Source organism: Barbus barbus, assembly GCF_936440315.1.
Source record: "Barbus barbus genome assembly, chromosome: 3".
NCBI lineage: Eukaryota > Metazoa > Chordata > Actinopteri > Cypriniformes > Cyprinidae > Barbus > Barbus barbus.
Window position 1 is genome coordinate 39,858,693 of NC_136731.1, and position 22,109 is coordinate 39,880,801.

Below are 22,109 nucleotides of genomic sequence, written 5' to 3' on the forward strand. Positions count from 1 at the left end.
ACAATAAGGCTGACATTAAAAGTTTAAAGTCATTGTCTAAAAAATTAAAGAAATAAAACTAAATTTAATTTTACTATTTATAAATGTATAAGTTCATGATCAATCATTTTAAAAGCCTACTAGTAAATTTAGGCATTACAACACTTTAATATACAGAATAAATTAATATCAGCTAAAGATGACATCCTAATTAAATTATGATGAAGTCGTGGCCTAATGGTCAAATTATGATGAAGTCGTGGCCTAATGGTCAAATTATGATGAAGTCGTGGCCTAATGGTTAGAGAGTCGGACTCATAATCCAAAGGTTGCATACATATTTATGTAAACAAATACACACATACAGTATATATTTGGCAAATATTTACATGTCTATATTTGTGTTCATATATTATAAATATATTTAATATATAAAATAAAAAATCTGAAATATATACACATGCGTATATTTATATATCCATTAAAAATATACACAGTACAAATATATATATATATATATATATATATATATATATATATATAGTGCTGTCAAACGATTAATCGCATCCAAAATAAGTTTTTGCTTACATAATATATCTGTGTATTGCATTTATGTATATATATATATAAATATACACATACAGCATATATTTTGAAAATGTTTACATTTATATTCTTGTATTTTATATTATATATAAATTTAATATATAAACATTTTTCTTAAATATATACATGCATGTGTTTGCATTTATACATGTAAACAAAAACTTATTTTGGATGCGATTAATAATTTGACAGCACTAATTTAAACGTGAGCCAATACTGATAATTACGGAAACAATGCGTTTCAGAATGTGTGTTTAAAGATAAAAAAAAAAAAAAAAAACTAGGACAAGTCAAATGTTATATTCAGTTTGTTTAATTTCATCTCCTGACATTGCTCCGCAAAATAAAATCGCAAAAATGAAACACTTATTCAAACAATGTTAAACATACAAGCCCTCACAGTGTTGTCAGGTCTAATCAAACAAAAGCAGATATGTCAAACCAATTAACTTCTTAAGGCATAGAAAGTAATACAACATCTAATAGTCTTTATGAGCCATGTCTAAACAACGCTGGGAACGACATCATCTCAGTTATAGGGTTAGGTTTTTTTTTCGTTCATCGGAAACAATGATAAAGGGAAGAATTGAAAAAGATGCATCCATAGCACTCCCACAGTGGGGCAAAGAATAACAGCTCAGTCAAATTTGCCATCTAGAATTGCTTTCACAAAGAAATATAGCTATAAAACTCATGCATGCCTGTACAGTGTGCCTGAAAGAAAACAAGTGAAACCAGAACTATTTATAAGAAAAACATTGAATAATTGAAAAATGAAAGACAGGCCTAGGCTAGGTTCCCTGCTGACTTTGTTCATATTGACAGCACTTCATAAATGACTATCTTCGTATTATTTGTTAAACCACTGGCTTCAATATACTTTAATATGTACACTTACAATAGAAAGCTAATCAAGCAAGTTACACTGTCAAGTAGGTCAGTATCTGGCAAGGTTAACGGTGCGCTTCGATAGAATTACAGTATTGAATTCAACACAGTACAATGTCAAAAGATACAAGGGAAGGGAGAGCGTGACAGATGGAGGAAGAAGGACTGATCAGTATGAAATGGGACTATTAGCACCATCACAGCAGGTTAAGCAGTCAGAATGGTACTGCTCTCTTAAACGGAAAAGAAAAAACATGCTAAAAGAGCCTTAATTTGGCCCAAAAAAGGTCTTGAATTTGTGCATTTGAAGGTCATTACAGGTCTTGACAGCTCCATTTGAAGCAAGACAATCCGGGACCATAAGCCCAGAATTAATAATGCAGGTCCATCTTTCACGCACTACAAGTTTGTCTTGGTGCTTTTTTTCCTTTTCAATAAAAACATTTATTTGCCCAACAGAGTAAAAGGAGATTCAAAACAAACTCGATTCAGAAGTCCAGCAGCCTCGTACAATTTGATTTCTCGTCTGTTAGAGACAGAGATACAAGTGTTGCTTCGTGAAAACTAAAATATCTGGCTGTGTAAGACTGCACATTTAATTCCCAGCCGAACAGCAGATAACGGTTAACAATTTGCTGGTTATTACTGGAAATAGAACAGATAGGAAAAAACCTCGCAAACAGAACCTTGGATGAAGACAGTGAACTAAGCAAGGTGTAATGAATACACAAACAGTATTATACAAAATGAAAAAAAAACTAAAAACTAAAGTTAAAACCTAAATGGTGAATTCAATTTATACAAAAGCGGTGCTGGTCCTGACTCACGGCGGCAGCCTCATCCACTTTCAGCTAGGAGTGAATCTCCTCAGCGGGATTTCTGCTCTGGTCCTGACAGACGGGAAAAGATCAAACCACAAATCAGCTGTTAACAACCTCTATAAATACCATCTAAACTGATAATCCTATCATACTTAAAATAAAAATATTATAGGTACAAACAAATAGATTAGTTATTTCTTCTGTACGTTACTTCCCCTAACCTTAATAAATAAAATTATTTTCCCTCCTCCTCAGTATCTTTTTAATTACTGCTTTAATTTATGCGTTTATTCATTATATATACACATTTAAATGCAACTGAAGTAAATTGGGAACATATAGTGTGTGCACAAATATATGCTTTATCTCTGTTAACATCAAAACAAATGTTAAATTGGTCTTGCAGAAGCACAGGCGGCAACGCACACAAACACAGGCAGGGTCCACCGTTCTCTGTGTTTACAGACTAGAATGCTTTTTAGCTCGAATAATATTGCTCATATTTCATCTCTTTGAAAAATGGAGACATTTATCAGATATGAGAGCTGAAGACACAAAACCCATGAATGAACAGGGCCAAAAAAATAAACAAACAAATAAAACTACAATAAAAATTGCGAGTGCATTTGAGTTACAAAGAACCACTGAATTAAAAGGGGATTTTAAGTAGAAAAACTGAAATAGGATCTTCTAAAACACACTCCAATAATCTTTACTTCACACAAAAAAAAAAGAAAAAACAGTACAAGTGCATAGATTATTGCTCTTTTAATTTTTTTCTTCTCTTTTATTGAAAATCAATTAATGTAAACTGCACTTATATCAATTTTGGCTGATACAATAAGCTGGTAAGTATTTTCATATGGTCCATAACTGAAAGGCCATTAATAAAATTCTCTACTGCTTTACCTAAAACAAATGTTTGTTTTTTAAATACTACAAGTGAATTTACATATCGCAACAATGCACAGCAACAAAATAGATATTTAGAGACTTACGAAAGATTACATTAACAGTGTTATTAAATTACTTTTGTTTAATGCCATGTCATCACCAGGGCTAACACAAGGTCAGCATCATAATCCATACAAATTTTAATTATAAAACATTTCAACTTGAAATAAGACCATATAAAACGTATTCAAGTTATAGATTACAAAAATATTCAACTTGAATAGGTTTCTGAATAAAAATGTTTTCTGGCAGTATTATAAATTACAGTTCAACAGTCAAAGGAACTTGACAGAAGAGCTTCACCCATCAGTAGAACATTAATTTAAAGTGTTTTTAAAGATGAAGAGATTGTTAGATCACTGCAAAGGTAAATCTAAACAAGAGAAAATTAAATTCTAATATCAGCAGGTAACCAATATGGCATTGAATCCTCACTATTCACACAACCCAACTCATCTCTCCTGGATGAAAGTAATGAATGATGTAATGTTTAATATGCTGTTACCTCAGGAGGGGGAGGTCTGACTGTAACAGGATGAGAGGAGCGCCGGGGCGGGGAGCGTTTGGGCAGAGCTTGCTGATGTATCGTGTCGTAGTACGTCACACCACCGTAGACCTGTGACTGTGCCTGGAGAGAGATGCATGCACAGATACCCTGTCAGACTCACTACTGTACTACTGGAGTAGTGGCGTCACAGATAACGCTTATTTAGATTTAACAGGCTCACCTGGGGGTTAGGGTAGATTGGAGGTAGCGTAGCTCCGGCAGGGTACGGGTAGTTGGTGTTCCCGTAGGTCATCACACATGGCGGGGTGTAGAAGGGTGGGGGTTGCAGCTGCTGTGGAGGCGGTTGCCCAGGTGACAAAGAAACGGGTGGGGCCGCGAAAAGAGCCGGATTGGGCAAGGGCCCTCCTGACTGGTGCGGGTGCAAGCCTGAAACAAAACAAAAAGCCGCAAAACACTTAACAGGTTCATGTTGATGCAACAGCTGGAGTGATTAAAATCAAGAAAACTGAAGTTGCAAGAGATATTTTCTTCTGTACTGCAACATACTTCTGAATGCAATGCATTATCAAAAAAAGAAAAACAGAGCGGGAACTTTGTTTTATCCATTGGTTGTTAGATGGAGGAAGATCTGAATGCAGGCTTGTAGTCAATTGCAGGCAATAGTCCTGTATTCAAAAATCAAAATATACATTTAAACGCAACATGCACGGCTGAATCGACCCCAATAAAATCAATTACATGCCTTTAGAAAATAGATCGGGTGAATTTAGCTCATACTGACTTTAAGTACAATCTCCAGTCCAAGGAAAAGGTAATGGGTTCTTGGATTTATTTTAATTGAAACAAATCTTGTAAATAGCAGTTGAAATCGTGGCAGAAATTATGTCTAAACTGTAAATTAACCATAAAAAGTATGCTTTAGGGAGGCTCATACTGACCGTTAAACCATTAAACGAAAGTAAGAATTTTAACTGATTAATACTATCAGTTAAATGGTTTAAAAGGTTTTTTATTTGCAAATATTTTTAAGTTTGCTGCATGGTAAAAGAAAAAATTCTATACATACAGTAGCCTGTGTGTTTACTCACAGGCACGTGTCGACAGCGTGCATACAGACATATTTCGCTGAACAAGCACCTGCTTCACCTTCACTTAGTTAACTTCTCGTTAACTGATGTAGTATACGTAACACAATGTTGGATAAATGGTTATCAGAGAGGGAATCCATGAGTGAATGCATGTAAATTCTGAATGGTTTATAGTCTATAGAGCGTAAAGTGCACTCCCCTCATACTCACTGGAAATTGCATTCATGAAATCAAAAGATATATCTGTGATTGGCTATACTGCTCAACGCTGCTGCAAATACGCCGTGAACAGAAACATATGACCAGGGGATGAAAAGTCCCGAAGCGCAAATTGACGGGATTTTTGTGATGTTTTTGTCACGGGTCTAACAGTTAACAGGCAGTGCACCAGTCTATCCATACAGCGTGTCGACATGTTAAAAAATAAACACGTACACAGAGTTAGGCCTGCTATAGATTTATTTAGTGCTATATTTAGTGTAAGTATTTAAACATTTAGATCATACAAGTTTTGACAAAAGATTTAGAAATGATAAATCTCTAATTTCAGCCTAATAAATGATTCTGCTATATAATTGATATAGTTAGTTATAACTGATCTGAGCAAATTCACTCTCTGACAGCAGGCGATGCTTGCATAAGTGAAATACAGCTGTTAATACCATGCCTTCATATTTTGGTATGATCAAAAGAAAATATCATCAAAACATTCTTGTTTTAATTGGGAGAACACCTGTTTCATGCTACTCTCAAATTCTTCCTTAAATGGTCTCAGATCAGTTTTTCCTTTTCTCAAATCACTGGTTTGCCTACTAAGAATTTGAAGTCCAACGTGAACCACATTCTGTTCGCCTTTACCTGTCAGCTTAGCTTCACAACTGATGTTCACAACTCTCACCTGGGTGTCCAGGGTGGGTGGGGTGTGGCAGGTGCATCTCAGGCTGAACTAGCATGCCTTGGGGGGGCAGGGCGGCTGGGCTGTCCCCGTGCGTGTAGATTGGTCCCTGGAAAGACACTGCATGTGGAAATGCAAGTTATTATCTTGGATGTTCGGCCACAAAAATAAAAAAATAAAGTATGACTTTCCCTAAATTAATAGCACTTGTTTAACTACTCTGTAGGTGATTTTAGGACACATCCCATGACCCATTTAACTTAAAACTGCCCTCTATGGGCCAAAAGCAGTACTGCACTCACTGGGTTCATAATAATGGCCCTCCATGACTCCAATGTGCATGGGTGCAGGCTCGGGAACGGCCCTCTGGCGCTGTGATGAATACCGCTTAGCCCGGCCACCACCAACACCCTGATAACAAACATAAGAGATGAAACAAGGTTGTATTTTACAACTTTCATCAGCAAATTCATACACATTTGCTAAACTGATCTTTAATTAAAGTACTTTTAAGACTAGTGTTCAAGTCATGATGAAACTGCGGTAGAGACAGATCTTTTCATCCGTACTGTTACATACATTCGAGTGTAACTTGTAAAAAAAATGCAGGGGAGTTTTATGCATCCGTTGATGATTAGCTTTTGAGATGTCGGTGCTGCACTCGAAATCAGTGGCAGATGAATATTAGCTCGCTAACAGCTAACTCGCATCTGGAGAATAGATAGTGATTTTTCATTTTTAATCACTCAGTTTTTGGGATTCCTCTGATCTATACAGGCAATTATTGATGGACCGGTTGACTCACCATATCCTCCATGTTTCCATATTGTGGAGGGCCTCCTGCCATGTGCATGGAGCTACGAATGCCTGTTGGGAACAAAAATGTAAACCAGCTTGAAAAAAAAAAAAAACGCTTGTAAAACAACCTAATTACACAAAGATTAAGTATTACCTCTCATCTCGGCCTGCAGGTAGGAGGGTGGGCTTTGGGCCCAGTTCTGCCCTGCCAGGCTGAGTTGGGCCAGGTCCTGGTCAAGCCCTGTCAGTCCACCTTGTGTTCCAGCATCACTCTGCTCTTGCCACGACTCGCTCTTTGCTGCCACCGGGGCTTGCTGGACCGCGGGCGAAGACTCGTCTAACGATGCCTGCTTACCGAGATCAGACGGTCGCGTTCGCGTCGCCCTCCGCACGAGAGAATACGATTTCTTTTCCACCGGCCTCTCTTGAGGAGGAGACGATTCTCGAGCCTTACCGGCTGCACTGCCCCCTTCCGTCGCGGGGCCCAACTCTTGTTTCCGTGGAGACAGAACCCTCTCTCTCTCCGTCTTGTAGTGGTGAGCGGTATATGTAGTTGTCGCTGTTGGAATCTCACCCTCCTCATCTTCCTCGCTGCGGATGTCCTCCACCACCATGACCGGGCTACGCTCAGCGTGAACAGCATGTGAGCCTCGGCCCCTGAGCCTCGGGCCCCTCTCACCCTCTACAGGCTGTGGGCGCACTCCTCGAGGTGGCGGGCCATCTAGACTGGGCTTTGAGTGTCTTTGACCTTCTGTCCTGTGGGGGGCCGACGGGGCTCGACTGTTTTGGAAGCTGCGCAGGGGAGGCTGAGTCGAGGGTCGGCCGGAGGGTTTGGGTACTGTAGGGGGAGCAGGAGGTGGGCCTGACTGTATGGCAACAGACTGAGGGGTATTGCGGTGGCCAGGTGGAGGCGCCTGCCATGTTGTACGAACTGACTTTTCACCTTCACGATGACGCCTTGGCTCCCGACTGGGTGAACCAGCATGTCTGCAAAGAAATATGGAGATATTAGTGGGTAACTCATTGCATATCTGGCCGTTACAATTATCTAGGAAATAATTATGATTTATAAAAATTATTTTAATGTTTATGAATGTCTTTTATTATCACTAATATGCTTGATTTAATCAAAATACAGTACAGAGTGTAAAACAGTAAAATTACTATAATTTAAAATAACTTTTCTATTTTAAAAATATAATTTATTCCTGTCATTACTCCAGTCTTCAGTGTCATATGATCCTTCAGAAATCATTCTAATATGTTGAATTGGTGCTCAAGAAATATTATTATTATTATTATCTAAAACAGGTGCACTGCTTAATTTTGTGGAAAATACAACCAGGACTGAATTTTTTACAAAATGTTCAAAAGAACAGCACTTATGTGATGCTTGATCTGATATCTTTACTGTCAATGATCAATTTTATGCATATTAAAATAAATGCACAAATTTAAAAATAAAAAATATCCAACTTCTAAAATAGTACTGTATTTTTATACACAAGTTTGTGTTTACATAATATATGTATGTGTACTGTGTTTATTATGTATATATAAATACACATACAGTATATATTTTGAAAATATTTGCATGTATATACATTTATATATTTATTATATAAATAGATTAAATATATACATGCATGTGTTTGTATTTATATATACACAGTACACACAAATATTATGTAAACTTATTTTGGATGCAATTAATCACAATTAATCATGACAGCACTAATATTTGTTATATTAATTTTAATATATATTATATTAATATAATTTGTTTTATGAATTCAGAAACTGAAATGGTTTATTATTTATCCCAAATTAAGAAAACAGAGGTAGCATTTCTAAAACACATTTTTAAAATGGCCAAATATAGCTGAATAATCAACCTGGATAATTTGTCAGTCCATCACTAGTACATACGCATACCTAAAACTATAAGTACAACAACTAAAATTATATTTTAGCAATAGCACTCAAGTCCAAACTACAAAGAAATAAACACGGGGTTCACCTGGGTTTTCGGGAGCGGTACGATCGTCCGTCATTCAGCCCTGTGTTATTGCGGATGTCATAACCATATAAAGCAACTAGCTCTTCGCGTGATTTTGGCGCCTGCTCCTCTTCACGGAACTTGTCGTGTTCCCATCGGCCCTCGTCCTTCCACAACTTCCTGTGCCTGCCTTTAGGCCTGATGACAGATGGACAAACAGGAGGAGGAAGAGACAGCACAAAATGAAACTATGAACCACATGGCTTTGTGACAAATTCAACACTTGAAACTCATCTTCATCTTACCTTAATTAAAATGATTCGATATGACTTGGAAAGGGAGTTTTCCCAGAAAAAAAAAAAAAAAACAACAAAAAAAAAAACTCATGTCTCTCACCTCTCCTCCTCTGTAGTCTGGCCTCTCACGTCATGCTCAAAGAAAAGGCCTTTTCGGGGGATGTAGGCTGGATTTTTCCTGTCCTCATCGTCATCAAGCTTTTGGCCTTTGCTGCCTGATTTATTCTCAGGGTCCTCTGTGCTCTCCTGTAAACGTTTAGAGGTCTCAGCTTCAGTTTTGGGTTAAAAGGGATTTACAAATGAGCAGTGCGATTTAGCATTGTCTTAGTCCAGAATGTGGCATACTGGCCAACTGCTTTAAATCTGTCAAAGGATTGTTTTAATTATTTGGGATTGTTTTAATTCAAACAGTGTTTTCAGCAAAGCAAAGCGTTTAAATGTTTGTCCCACCACACAAACTGAACCTGAGCCGTTCCAGAAATTTAGAGTAGTAAAAGATGCAATGTTCTGTTCCTCCATACCTGTCCATCCCCACTCTGTCGCTCCCCAGCTAGATTGCCCTTCTCATCAGATTTAACTTCCTTGCCCCCTCCATCTCCCTCTTCCTCTTCACCCAGCTCCTCTGTTGGGGCATCTGCAGCGGGCTTCGGTTCCGCAGCAGGACGTGAGGCCTCTTCATCACTGAAATGCTCTCCCTCCTCCTCATCGTCTCCTCCCTGAAACAAGCAGCGCCAAATAACTAATTCTCAGATCAGAAAATACACAAACCAAAACTGATAAATAAATATAAGAAACAGAGGAAGGTAGATTCACTGAAGTTCTAAAAAAAAAAAAAAAAAAAAAACAAAGAACAGTAGAACAAACAGTAACATTATTTTACAGTGTCTGTGTTACATATTACATGCACTTACTATAGTAATCTAGGGCTGGGTGATAAAATGATAATGATCACAATATAATTTCTCGATAAAACGATATCAAGAGTTCAATAAATATTCAATATAATGTTTATGCACCAAAAGCGGCGTGAAACAGCGCGACTCATTTGGAGTGCCCCACGGACCATTTATCCACTCAAATCAAAGTTGAAACGGCAGCGCAGTGCGCGCTTACGAGACTGATAAATCACATGACCACTAAACAGTGCTGTGAGATCCAGTGTGAAGCGCTTGAATTCAGCAAAGAACACAAATGACTGATTTTATCCAGTTTAGCCAGATGAAACCGCGCTGACAAACAGGAAAAGCACTGTGTGCAACGACAGTCTTTACAATCTACAAATAACAAATTTACCATGGATTAAGGAAAAGGAAAGGGGAGAGGAAAGGGAAGTGGTGTGTGGCCAAGTAAATTGACCCATACTCAGAATTTGTGCTCTGCATTTATCCCATCCAAGTGTACACAAAGTAGTGAATACAACACACCTGGAGCAGTGGGCAGCCAATGCTGCGGCGTCCGGGGAGCAGTTGGGGGTTTGGTGCCTTGCTCAAGGGGTTTCACCCCAGTCGTGGTATTGAGGGTGGAGAGAGTGTTGGTTATTCACTCCCCCCACCTGCAATCCCTGCCGGACCGGAGACTCGAACCCACGACCTTGGGGTTACAAGTCTAACTCTCTATCCATTAGGCCACAACTGCTGTTAGTGGTTAACATTTCTGTGTCAGAAATGTGGGCATTCGTATCGAATATTATTATATTATTAATGTAGACTGAAACTATAGCTTTTAAGCATTTATACTTAATGTATTTAGACTACCGTTTTTCATACACACACTTAGAAAGCATATATTTTTGCCATGGTATTGAGGTGCCTTATGTGTGGTTTTAACTGTAGTGATCGTGATCTAAATGCTACTATGGAAGACCAATGGTTAATATTACTAAAATCCAAACAATTTAATTCAATTTAACTACATATAAAAAGTATTATTATTAACATTGTAGCCTGCACTGCAAACAAGCTGAAGACAGGCTTAACATTCAGGCAAAGCAAACATGTTTTTTTTTAATGATTTCAAACAAAATCACTCAATATAAAAAGTTATTAGTTTCTGCATGTTCTTATAAGATATTGATTTTGTCAAGGACAAAATTACTGTAAACGTGTAAAGAATTCAATTTAAACTTGAATTAAACGAAATAAATAGAGAATTGAAATTTATCGTAATAATTATTGATAGTCTGATATTAAAAAAAGTGATTTTTTTTTGGCCATATCGCCCAGCTCTAGTAATAACAGTAAATAATGCACAGCTACAAGCAACTAATCCTAAACAGACATGCTAATTAATATTACTCTGTACTTATTTGCATAATTGCTCTGTAGCAAGCACACCAAAAAAAAATATAACCAAACAGACATCAGCGCATTTGAACCAGAATAAGCGAAAAACAAGCTTTTTCACATCAGCAAAACAGTTTCTTAACTTTTATATAAAAAAAGGTTAAAACTATTAATCGCATCCAAAATAAGTTTGATTACATAATATATGGGTGTATACTGTGTAAATTTATTCTATAATATTTTCAAAAAATATATACTGTATGTGTGTGTATTTATATACACATAATAAATATACACAGAACACTCATTATGTAAACGAAAACTTTTATTTTGGATGCGATTAATCACCATTAATCTTTTGACAGCACTAAAAAAATTAAAATACAAAAGTTAAACTTAAATAGAAATGTTGCCTTGGAAGCTGACTGAAATAACTATGGCTGAAATAAACAAAAAAGCTAAATTACAAATAAGTGACAAAACGCACATGAATTAGCCTACTAAAATTAAACTGAAAATAAACTGAAACCAAAATAAAGATATAAAAATTTTAAAAACATTAGTAACATGCTAAGACAGTAAGAGTTTAATAATATAGCAGCAAAACATAAATCTTTCATGAGAAAGACTGGTGTCAACTGACTTCACTACATAAAGGTGGATAGTATACACTATTTTCTTCAAGAATCATTTGGTTATTTTCACCATTTACACATTATCGGCTCAGCAAGACAAAGTAATTATGGCATTACAAAACAAAAACATGTCCAAATAAAAAATAAAAACACTTTCCTGATTGTTCCAGTTAGGAAATCTCCATTAGACATCATTTAGAAAGTGTGAGGAGACAGACTGTGCTTGTCTGCAGTGAATTAAAGCCAGCTTTACTAGGTCTGAAGGGTAAGGATTGTGTAGAATGGGTTGCTAGGAGACCAAACAAAGTGGAACATCAGCAGCCCAGACGGAACCCTGAGAAGTTCTGAGAACTACAACAACCCCATTCAACTCCACCCGCAGACACCACCACCAGCGCTCTCCAATACGCCTAAACTACCGGATGAGCCCGCAATCATCAAAACACTACTAACATAAGGAGGAAGAGCAGCACAAAATGTGGACAGTGCGTCATGTCTACTAAAATTAGATGCGGACTACAGATGCACTAACAGCATGGGGCTCGGCTTTGGCAGTACTCATAATGCCACGAGAGAGGAGCAAAAATATTCTTGACACAATTTCAACAAAAACCTCCCCCAGCTGAGTCTCGTTTAATTCAGCTCTTTCGAAATCAGTACTTCGGGAGGCCCATATCGAGCTTTAGATTTAAAACTACTACGTTAAACTATAAACATTGCTCTGAGATTCACAATCTCCATAAAGAAAGGGCAGCACTCTCACAATGACTGAGCAAAACACAGTTCGGCTGCAATGGAGACATTCTGTCCCCTCGACACAGCCCAGGCTGGTTCTGTGCGGATTTATCACAGCATTGTCTTTAACAAAACTGATTGATTTCCCAACGAGCCCCATAAACGGCGTTACCATAGAGACTTACCTCCGTGTGCGATCCATTCTCCTCCAGATCAGCACTGTCATAGTCCGATAAGACTGCTGAAGAAAAGAAACCAGCCATTTTAGCAGGTCCGTTCACATTTCTGAGAGCAAATATAACACAGGCTATAGAACTGCTCATCAAGAGTGACGGTTCATAACTATTTCACCTGTTTAGTTTATTTACAGGGGCAATGCACATTAACAAACAAATGTAAACGTGCCAGAATTAGCCCATTAACCCTTGACAGAATGTTAAAACATAAGAGACAGAGCATCACACATATACACATCATATGGAGAGAAAACAGAAAAATAAATAAAATAATATTACAGAACACAAATCACACACAAACAGAGAAATCACTACTAAAATACAAAATATACGTGAATTATCTAAAACAAAGTAAACATGAGAAAAAGGAACGAGAGAGAAAGATGGCAACAGAAGAGAGCAACTTGGCCAAGAGTTACAATTAGTACAAAGAAGTTTACTGTCAAGAATATAATACTAATGTTGACAGTGCCGAGTTGTCAGTAACCATTTTTTAAGATGAGACTGAAAAGAGCCAAAAGCATGTAATCGTCTAATTGTTGATGGGACAAAATCCATTCCCTTGCAGCTTTGACCGAAAATACAGATTGACTAAAGTTACTTATTTCGAGGGAATAATACAGTCCCCTACAGTTTTAGTGGTGAAGACAGGCTATGTATCGTCTTAAACCAATAGCAATCATCTGCACTAAGACTAGTGTAGTTTGTGAACCATAACAATAACAACCAATAATAACCATAACAAAACTGAAGTCACAAAGACAGACAGCAGCAAGAAGACAAAATACAGACTCACCTTCACCAACACCATCTTCACTTTCCTAAACAGAAAGAGAACAGAATCAAATATGCATCAAACAAGCACACTTAAACAAGAAGCCTTGATTAAAAATTCATCTAGATGTTCAACCCAAGAATTAAAGACCCATACAGAACAAATCAAGAAAAGCAAGGTTGTTAACACAACATATGGCACATCCAGGTTAAACACAACACTGAACTTCCTCTTCAGGGTCAGCAGAGCTTTCTCTTCCCATTACAGAACAGATCAGATATCAAACACCTAGCAACCGCAAATGTCATCCAGACAGCCTACATATCTGACACCGCAGCCAGATACAAACTAACAGCTAATTCACCTTCATCAATGTGTCTCAACCCTGTTTCTAGAGGTCCACCAATGCATTTAAGGGGTCTTATTAATCTGAAACACACACGATTCATTTTTATTACACAGGCTGAGCTGATGAGTTGAATCATGGGTGTGTAAGATAAAGGAGACTCCAGGACCATGATGGAGGACCACGTTGGGGACCCACTGCCCTGCAAACCGGCTTCAGCACACCTGCCTTTGTATTTAAGCAATCTTGATTATCCAGGTGTGTTTGATTGTGCAGGACAGTGGGGGGTTGAAGACCTATGCGTTAGATAATTGAAGAGCAAGATCTTTTAAGGTCAAATGAAGTCAACAGCACGTTTATATGAAAGCAGCAACACCATGAATTGTATATCGCTGTTAAGTATCCAGGACTTACATACTTGAACATTAATCTCAAGGGCTAACCGCTACAGACATCTCACATGAACTGTTTTATCACATCTTTAAATGACACTAACTGTAAATGACACACACTAGCACGCACACAGTCCGATCGGCCCTGGTTATAAAAGCAGATTTATAGCCACACACTCACACACTCCGACTCATCCTTGTTCTTGACGCAGACGCGCTCCGCGGGAGACTCCAGCGGCTCGGGCTCTGCTCCGCGAGGCTTCCGGCCGCCAGACACCGACCTCCCGCTCTCGGAGCCCGAGGCGGACTCGTCCTCCTCCTCGCTATCCTGAGAGGCGCGCTGTCTCCGTCGCCGCCGGTCCGCCATCTTAACTCTCAAGGAAGGGAAAGCGGAACTGCGCGCGGAATTGTGGGGGATGGAGCGTTCGTCATATCCTCTTGTTCCCTGCTGAGTCAGAGAGGAGGCGCGCGAGACGAGAGTGGGTAGCGCGCAGACGGGGACGCGCGAGAAATTCATTCATCTGTCTTCATCTAAATATGAAAACATCGAGTGGAAGAAAGTATGGTCAATAACAAATAAGTTTTTCATCAGTAATAAAGTAAAAGAGGTGTCTTTTAACATATTACACAGAATTGACCCTGTTAAAGAACTTTATTTGGAAAGCTCTTGTGATTTTTGTGTTGTTGTTGAATTGTGTAAGTTATACTCAAGAGTATTTGAGGTAGATGTCTCTAACTTCATTTCTAGGATGTTTGAAACGTTAATACAAATAGAAATGTGAGATGTTTTAATTGTTTTTAAAAGTACAATTTATTTTCTTACACAACTAATTGTTTTACTTGGAAAATATCATATTCATGTAAAGAAATGGGCCAACTTGTGAGCATTTTATAAAAGAAATTAAACAATATGCTACTACTTTGCACAATATTAGAAACAGAAAAGCAAAAAAAGTCACGTTAATTAAATGTTTTTATTTTTTCCCCCTGGAATAGATCAAATTTTATTTATTTTATTTTTTTACCCATGTACATGCATTTTTTTCTACTGTTGTGAGATGTATATGTTTGTATTAATATGTACATAATTGCATAATAAAATAAAATAAAAATTGTCTGTGAACTGCTGTTTCTGTCATTCCTCAGACGAAGACTTCATTTATTTGTTTTGGCAATGCACAGACAAACTTTGGTCAGATTTGTCAATGTTTATTCAATCTTATTTTGTAAGTGACTTTTCTTTTTGTTTTAAAGATGCTTTCTTTATTTGAACACTCAAAAGAGAATATGGGAAATATTACATAATGTTTTCTGTTAGCTAAATTTCACATTCACAAACAAAAGTATTCATCTTTGTGTCTTCCTAAAGCTAACATTTCAATTATATTACCGTTTTAATATTACCCTGGCAACAAGTCTGTGTGTATTCTTGATTTTTTTTTCTTTTACTTTGTCTTTGTGTATACTTGTAATTATATTGCCTTAAGGTTGTATTGTTTGTAGTGTTTAATAATAAAAAAAAACAATACAGCTCTGTCTAAAACTACGTTAAATTACTGTTTTCCACTAGTCGTTAAATATATATCCATTCATTCTGCTTTTTTTGAGGTAAGTACATGAGAATAGTAAACTACCATGGTATTACTATGAATTATTTTGAGTACCACAGTGCACGAATACTGTAATCATTCAGTACCTTTTTTGATGTTAATAAATGAAAACGGTAACAAAATGTCCCACGGTACTGGCATAATTTGACATGTAGCACCAGGAAAGATTTTCAGTACCATTGTATTTCCATTATGAGGTAAGTACAACAAAATACAGTGGTATTACAACTTATTTGAAATACTTTGGAGCACAAAATATACCAATTTGCATTGAAGTTTAGTATATTTGCCTTTTTTAAGTAGGACCATAATAGCACCAACAAAAATGATGCCTGCTGAAAAAGGAAAAGAAAAAAAACAAATCACAGAAATGCTAATGGTTTCCACTACAAACCATCAACTTTTAAAAATTAAAAAATGGTTTTCTGTAGTGTTTTGGGACATATTGCATTAGGATTTAGTGGTTTTAACAAGCCACCAATAGAAAGCGACCAATTCCCAGTATAGACCAATAGACATGATTACAGTTTCCATTAAAACCATTACAATTCCCGTTATAACCAGTAAAAACATTACAAATTCTGTGATGGTTTCTATTGTTTTTTTTTCCCAGCAGGGATATGGGATATGCTTTTTATATGTAACATGGTGGTAGAATGTTTTTTAGAACTGGTCACAGTCCACAGTACTTATATTTCAATTAAAATACTTTTGGCATGATGCAGCATTTTGAACCAAGTCACTGCAGCTGAGCGTATAAATTGGTAAAAACATTTTCTTCTGCATAATTTATTGCCTGAAGAACAAAAGGTCTTGAACTACACGAATGAAAAGAGCCCCCACGTCACACCTCTCCTAATCTCACTGTTTCCTGGTTGAATCCTATTCCAGTACATTTTTTTCTAGCCAAACATAAACGTCAAGAATAATTCTGTGATATAGCTTTCAAAGCAATTATTCATTAAAAGACATGAAAACACAATATATTCATAATATGACTCGTTTTATTAATATTTGAAATAATTTCTTAAGTTACAAGTATCTTGAACAAAGCGTTATGCTACAACAAATGCTTCGGTAACTGGTTTTCACCATTTTTCCTTTATGTGACAGAGAACTCACACACCAAAAAGCGCAGCATGTAGAGTTTTGATCTTTTACGGCAGCTCTCAATGTTATGGTAGAAGCTTTGGTCCATACTGATCAAGCTAACCTGCAAAGCATGACGCAAACGTGAAGACTGAAGTGTCACACTCGGCACTGTGATCATGGGTGTGTTGTTGGGAGAGCTTGTTTCTCAGACATTACCGAGCAAAACACAGTTTCTCATGGAGACCAAGCAGGGGGGGCTTATGGGAGATCCAAAATTCACCCTTCAATCTGCTTCTGAAAATCCAAAGTGCAATATAGGTGTGTACGAGAGATGAGACCACAAGGCTAAAATTTTCAAAGGAGCTTCCTTGGTTTCATTTGCGACATGTCCGATGAGGCGTCCGTTTCTTTGTCACCTCCGCTCGACAACGACTGTGCTCATCCAGCCAGGGCAGGTCAAAGTTTCTGTTTAAATATAAATAAATAAGTACTGCAATCAAAACAAGATGTACATTATTAGGAACATGCAAAAAACATATATTGAACTTACTGCTGTGTCAGGTTGGGAAGAGGTCTTCCAAAAGCCACCACTGGCAGGAAGGGTGTCACCATAATAGACTCCACTGAGGACAAACACAGAAACAAACACTTTAAATGAGCAGACCAAATACTTTCAAGGCATGCTGGAAAAAAGCCATCTGCTGACATACCATCTTCAGTGTCTGGATAGAAGGAGAGCAGCTCCGGTTCGCTCTCCTGAATGACCTTCCTCCTGTTCATCCTCTGCTGCAGGCGCTGAAACATCCTCTGCTCACGAATACGCTGGATATCCCACCTGAAAAAGAGAAATGAGATTATGGGATGCTCTAATCTATTTGATGCTATATAGAAGAAAAATAAAACAAGCATCACCTCTTCCTCCTCTTTTCATCCAGTTCAAGTTTCGAATGTCTCTTCAGAAAGACATTATCATCTAGACACTGCACAGAAGAAAGTATGAACATTTAAATGCATCAAGGTGGAACATTTAATTGAAACAAAACCAAAATTGTGATAAGAGTAAGAAATTGCAAAGGCTGTGATTTAATTAAAGGGATAGTTCACCCAAAAATGAAAATTCTGTCATTAATTACTCACCCTCGTGTCGTTCCAAACCCGCAAGACCTTCGTTCATCTTCAGAACACAAATTAAGATATTTCGGATAAAATCCGAGAGCTTTCTGACCCTGCATAGACAGCAATGCAACTGACACGTTCAAGACCCAGAAAGGTAGTACGGACATCGTTAAAATAGTCCATGTGACATCAGTGCTTCAACCGAAATGTTATGATGTCACATGGACTATTTTAACGATGTCCGTACTACCTTTCCGGGCCTTGAACTTGTCAGTTGCATTGCTGTCTGTGCAGGGTCAGAAAGCTCTCGGATTTCATCAAAAATATCCTAATGCGTGTTTCAGAGTGAAGCAGCATCTCTGTTCACAGAAAATACAGCTCCACATGAACTTTACCACTTGGGATGCTTACGGGTCTTACTAACCTCAGGGATGTCCGACAACTCTTTCTGCCCCAAAGGCTCTAAGATACTCTCCCGCCAAGAAGGAACTACATATGATGAATAATGATACATTTTAGGATCTTATATTTTCTTTATAATCAATATATGTGATTAAAATCATTAAAGGAGTAGTTCACCCAAAGACTGTGTCAGCATTTACTCACCCTCATGTCGTTACAAACCTGTATGAGTTTCTTTCTCAAGTTGAACGGAAAAGAATACATTTGGAAGAATGCTGCTGAACAAGTTGACGGTCCCCATTGACATCCATAGTATTTCTTTCCCTACTATGGAAGTCAATGGGAACCAACAACTGTTTGGTTCTTCAAAACATCTATTGTGTTCAACATAAGTTATAACTTATACAGGTTTGGAACGACATGAGGGTGAGTAAATGACGGCAAAAAATTTAATTTTTGGGTGAAATATTTCTTTAACGGAGAAATTAGACTAATTTCTCCCAACCTGCAACTGTGTCCTCATGCACAGGTGAGGGGTCTCGCCAAGGTGAAGGAGGCGGCTGATGCCAGCGGCAGAGGTACATCTCTGTAGTAGTCAGGTAGGGCAGTTCCTCCGACTGAGACTGCAATTCAATTTCCTGGGGTTCCTCCTTCAGAGCTGGGCTATCCTGTGGTGGTGGTGGTGACCTGGGCTGCCCACGTCGTGACCTACTCATCCGGGAGTCCTGGAAAAGAAACCTCCTGTGAGAGGGTGAAAAAAATAAAACATATTTAGTTTAACCAACTCTCATTTCATTAGCTACAGCACATTAGGGGTGTCAAATAAAAATTTGAATTTCGAATATTTGTCTAATTTAAAATAAAAATCAAGATTCGAATGCAAAAACGGTGCATTCAATTTTAGATGCGATGACATGTTACCCTGTTAGCCTATAGGCTACAGCCCGGAGAAGATCTTGTTTATGGCAAAACTGAAGTCGTTCACACACACTCAATCACCGTACAAGAGAGCCTCATGTTTAGAAAGCCATGTAAAATTAACATAAGTTCCACTTTTAAAAAACATGTCTCAAAGCTGTATGGCAGTTTTTCCCCATCCCACTTCATTTCATGTTTTTAAATGAAAAAATTACTCTTTGTTATTTGGTGCTTTGTGTTAAACTTTGCATACATACATGATGCTGTTTTGTTCCTAATTGTTTAAGCAACGTAATTGATCATACTTTCTTTATAAACATCATTTTAAACACTATGCACTTTTTTTCTAAGATAGTCATGTTATTTTATTGCTTTGAATAAACGTGCATTAGTAATATTTTACTCCATGCACCCTCTTGTTGCAGAAGAGAAGTCAAAATCTTTTTTCCCCACTAAGTGAAAATATGCCTTTTAATTCGAATATTGATAATATGTGACCCTGGAGCACAAAACATTGTATGGGAAAAAATTATCCATTTTTCTTTTATGCCAAAAATCATTAGGATATTAAGTAAAGAACATATTCCATGAAGATATTTAGTAAATTTCCTATACATAAAAACTTAATTTTTGATTAGTAATATGCATTGCTAAGAACTTCATTTGGACGACTTTTCTCAATATTTAGATTTTTTTTGCACCCTAAGATTCCAGATTTTCAAATAGTTGTATCTCAGCCAAATATTGTCCTATCCTAAAAAAACAAACATCAATGGAAAGCTTATTTAGTCAGTTTTTAGATTATGTATAAATCTCAATTAAAAAAAAAATTCATACCTTCTCAGGCTTTTTCCTCCTCTTCCAAAGTGCATTTGCTTTGGGGTTTGGACCCGCTCCTCAGATTGCTGGAGGTCATCTGTGGCAGCAGCCTCAGCCTCGGGTTCCTTACGACGAGGAGTCTGAGAAGGACGGGGTTCTGTACCCACTTTTTTCACCATCTGCAGCCGATGCTCCATGCGTTCAATTCGGGCCATTAGCTACAAACACACACCTGTGTTAGGCTGTGTATCAAACATCAGGTTCAGACCAATAAGTGAAACAAGAAACAAGTGTTACAAAACAACAAGTGGGAAACTCTGAATGCGCCCAGTTTAACATCAAACTGGCCCATCACTTTACAATTTATTTCATAAAAGGAGGGGGAAAAAAGTGCAAAGCTGTCAGCGTACCATCTCTTTTTCAGCTTTGAGATCATCAATCTCTTTGCTCTTGTTGTGCAGTTGCTTCTGCTGCTGTTCAATCAGTTCCAGTTGCAGCAGCAGGATCTGTCGGATGCAGCTGGTCTGCGTGTCCACGAGGCCGGAGCCTTTCCTCACATTGCGACGCTTCCCATCGGGACTGTTCTCCGGCGAGGGGACCCCCACGACCGCCCCCACTTCTCTCCGCTGATTGCTTCCATTTGATACCATGGGATCCATCTTCCCTATGTGGGTGTGACTGGCCTGACAAAACAGTGATTTGCTCTTGACAGGGGAACCTTCGGCCCCCATCTGCTTGGTTGACGGGAGTGTCAAGGCCCCCAGCGTCTCCCAGTTCTCCTCCTGCCCGAGGTCCCCCGCTGGAGATTGGTCAGGGCAACTCAATGCGTTCCGGCGGCTGATATTTGCTTTGCTGTGCAGGTGATGCTTTTGATTTACGCTGTTGTGGATCGTGCTCAGCACATGGGTGGCGAAGTCGCGGCTTTCCTTCTTCAGGGATTCATGGGCTCCTACTGGCTTCCTGCTGAGGCTCGTGTCCAGTCTGTGTCCTCCGCTTGTGAACACAGTGGATCGCATAGTCACTGCGACTCGCTCCAGTTGGAGATGTTTTACCAACACCCACCTCTATAGATTTGTGACGGGCTGAATGTGTCCTTGAGGCCCCTTTTCTATAGCCATTCTGGGGGAACAGAACAAAAACTTGAATTTTATTGCAGTTTGGCCATGAATTGGAATTCTTAGTAAGGCAAGAAATCTTACTTAAGAGAGAAATTGGTTGTGCAGCTAAATTAAAAGGTAGGCATACTGATATACGATGCTTTAATTGTGTTCTGAGACTTGAAAGCACATGAAGAGCAAAAAAGTAATTTATAGAAACATTACGTATAAACCAAATAATCCAAAATAATGTACACGCTAAGCTCACTTTAAGTACCCTTCCCATCTGTTGAATGTGCACCTATAGATGAGAAACACATGCACTGTTTACTGTTTTAGGAAGGACATCGTCCGATCACTGTTTACATGCATGCAACTGGGAGGGTTTTTTAATATCTACAGTGAAACTCCAGAGTCATGCATGAGCCACCGTCTGAGCAAAGGCAGCGTCCACCATTTTAGATATAACGTTAGAGCAAAAACAATGACAATCACTTTAGCAGTTCCCTTCGTCTGCTCTTGAGGGACGATGACGCCATTTTAAGTCATGCAATCATGCTGTTTATTTAAATACTGAATTAAACAAGTCGCAACCATCGACGAACTTGTTCTTCATCATTTTGCATCGACATGTTATTTAAATTTCCCTGACCCCCGCCCGAACTCACCTATCGCCTTCCTTTGGCCCGCTTTCCGATTTGGTTTGAATCTGCGCACACAAGCGCACGCGCGCTGCGTCAAGGATCTGATTGGACTCTTGCGGAACAACATTTCGTGGCGCGCGCCTTGAGGTTGTTTGCATTACATCATGCAGCGATTAAA

At 38.2% G+C, this 22,109-nt stretch overlaps 2 protein-coding genes across 3 annotated transcripts; both read right to left on the reverse strand.

The window, feature by feature from the left end:
- Positions 1-883: 883 nt before the first annotated feature.
- Positions 884-14,611, reverse strand: LOC306859963 (protein CASC3-like; the record flags this gene model as incomplete). 2 transcript variants are annotated; one of them, XM_079401419.1, is made up of 13 exons in its annotated part: positions 884-2,363; positions 3,754-3,876; positions 3,977-4,182; positions 5,743-5,859; positions 6,042-6,150; positions 6,545-6,606; positions 6,692-7,524; positions 8,558-8,734; positions 8,933-9,078; positions 9,354-9,548; positions 12,670-12,725; positions 13,517-13,541; positions 14,415-14,611. In XM_079401419.1, the coding sequence occupies 13 exons, from the start codon at positions 14,598-14,600 to the stop codon at positions 2,325-2,327; spliced, it is 2,274 nt and encodes a 757-aa protein (XP_079257545.1). In that variant the 3' UTR covers positions 884-2,324. The 2 variants fall into 2 exon arrangements, with proteins under 2 accessions (XP_079257545.1, XP_079257546.1); XM_079401420.1 differs by having other exon boundaries at positions 12,670-12,722; positions 14,415-14,600.
- Positions 14,612-16,826: 2,215 nt separating this feature from the next.
- On the reverse strand, positions 16,827-22,053 carry LOC306849683 (male-specific lethal 1-like 1). Its single transcript, XM_079384904.1, has 9 exons — positions 21,956-22,053; positions 20,601-21,309; positions 20,209-20,408; positions 18,959-19,194; positions 18,476-18,540; positions 17,848-17,915; positions 17,646-17,770; positions 17,486-17,558; positions 16,827-17,400 (listed from the first exon to the last, which is right to left on the reverse strand). The coding sequence occupies exons 2-9, from the start codon at positions 21,204-21,206 to the stop codon at positions 17,310-17,312; spliced, it is 1,464 nt and encodes a 487-aa protein (XP_079241030.1). The 5' UTR covers positions 21,207-21,309; positions 21,956-22,053; the 3' UTR covers positions 16,827-17,309.
- Positions 22,054-22,109: the final 56 nt, after the last annotated feature.